Here is a 1,692-nt window from a genome sequence, read left to right on the forward strand (position 1 = left end):
GGCTCCTAGCTTCATTCAAGGATTGAAGAGCAGATATTTGTCACAAAATTCTTGATTAGGACAACCAGCAATAGCACCAACTTGAGCTAACTTGACTCTTGAGCAAAGGCACTCAGGCTGTAATTCAGTAAAATGCTGAGGCGGTAAGGGGGATAATGAAGCAGAGCTGAGAAGTTTTGTAGTATTTTTTTTCATCTTCATGTTGTGATTTACAAGGTTTTGGTTGCTTGTGTCTGCTAGTTCCATGGTTTCCAGCAGATTTGACACCTGTCAGTTTGGTTGTATACAGTGTTATGAGCAGAGCTGGCTTATTTCTGCAGCCAGAGCCATCAGATGTGTGGTGTGAGTAGGGGAAAGGGTTTGGTACAGGTAGGTCAGGTTATGGTTTTGATAGGAGAGTAACTGAATAAAGCAAAACACAGAACTGTGGAGCTGGCCACACTCTTGAAAAAGAATGTCAAATCTTTCTGTGCAGTGCGACCATAAAACCAGATTTGTGACATTATAAGCTGTAATGAGGCACTCAAGTCTTTTCTTGGAGATCTTGAGGGTGGCAGTGTCAGCAGTGTGTATGTGAAAAGTCCATTTGATTTATTGTTAAGCCTACAGTTTATAGGAGATAGATTTGTTAGTATTTCATGTGGCCTTATGGGAAATTTCATCTTTTGATGGATCACACATGTTCAGATGTGCTTTATTTTGACATGGCCCTTTCCAAATCACTTGCAGAATATACTGTTAGTTAAGTGCTGTGCAGAGAAGCCCAAAACTTGTAGTAGATAGATACAAGATTTTTTTCACAGTTGAAATCACTTTTTTTTTCCCCTCAGCAGAGTGTTGTTGTTACAGCCTGAATTTCTGTCAACACTGCTAGCTATTAAAGGTTGAATCATGTTTAAATATGAGCAGTATATCTGGCAAGGCAGTTCAGGATGGCAGTAACTTTATTTATTATTCTCCAGTCCAGTATCTGGGGGATTGCCAGATTATTTGCAAGTACTGTGTGTGCTTATTTGTATAAAGGGGGAAGAATTAAGTTTTTATCCCAGTTCTAGGGAGTACTTGCAAAAGATCTCCACAAGGTTCATGCTTCTATTTTGTATTGATCACCCTGTGATACAACTGAAACAAAGTAGTTGTTATGCCATAAACCTTGTTCTGGTTCTGTCTGCTCTGTGTCTAACGGGGGTAAAGCCATTGTTTCATGTTTAACAAAACTGCACATTGCCATCTTTCCTGGGTGCCTGCTCATTAGTGCTGTTAATAACTGATCTGCCAGAAGCCCCACGTTATCTTTTTTCCAGTATGTTAAAAAATGGCTAGAAAGAAAAACCAAGTTCTCCAGCTTCTCCAAGCATTGTGAAATGCAATTGAAACCCTAGAGGAAGGAGAGCTGAGTTTGCAGGAGCTGACTGCCTGTGTGTTGCTGTTTTGCAGACCCACCATCCTGCAGCAGCAGTTCAACAGGACGGGCAAGGTGGAGCACGGCTCGGTGGCGCTGCCGGCCGTGATGCGCTCGGGCTCCAGCGGCCCCGAGACCTTCAACGTGGGCATCATGCCCTCCCCTCAGCAGCAAGTGACAACGGGCCAGATGCACAGAGGACACATGCCCCCTCTTGTGAGAAACACTGACTGCTGGGAATGAATGGTTTTCTACAGAGTATTTCAGTAGGAGGAACTACTGTCCCCAGG

At 43.2% G+C, this 1,692-nt stretch overlaps 1 protein-coding gene across 2 annotated transcripts in view; it reads left to right on the plus strand.

Annotated features, from left to right (window-relative positions):
* TLN2 (talin 2) overlaps positions 1–1,692 on the plus strand; it is a 137,972-nt gene that overhangs the window by 71,206 nt on the left and 65,074 nt on the right. For both annotated transcript variants that reach the window (XM_031061004.1, XM_031061005.1), the window contains one exon: positions 1,438–1,618. In XM_031061004.1, coding sequence (XP_030916864.1) covers positions 1,438–1,618 — 181 coding nt within the window. The remainder of the gene's footprint in view (positions 1–1,437; positions 1,619–1,692) is intronic.

The sequence above is a fragment of the Geospiza fortis genome, unplaced genomic scaffold (assembly GCF_000277835.1).
Source record: "Geospiza fortis unplaced genomic scaffold, GeoFor_1.0 scaffold317, whole genome shotgun sequence".
Taxonomy (NCBI): domain Eukaryota; kingdom Metazoa; phylum Chordata; class Aves; order Passeriformes; family Thraupidae; genus Geospiza; species Geospiza fortis.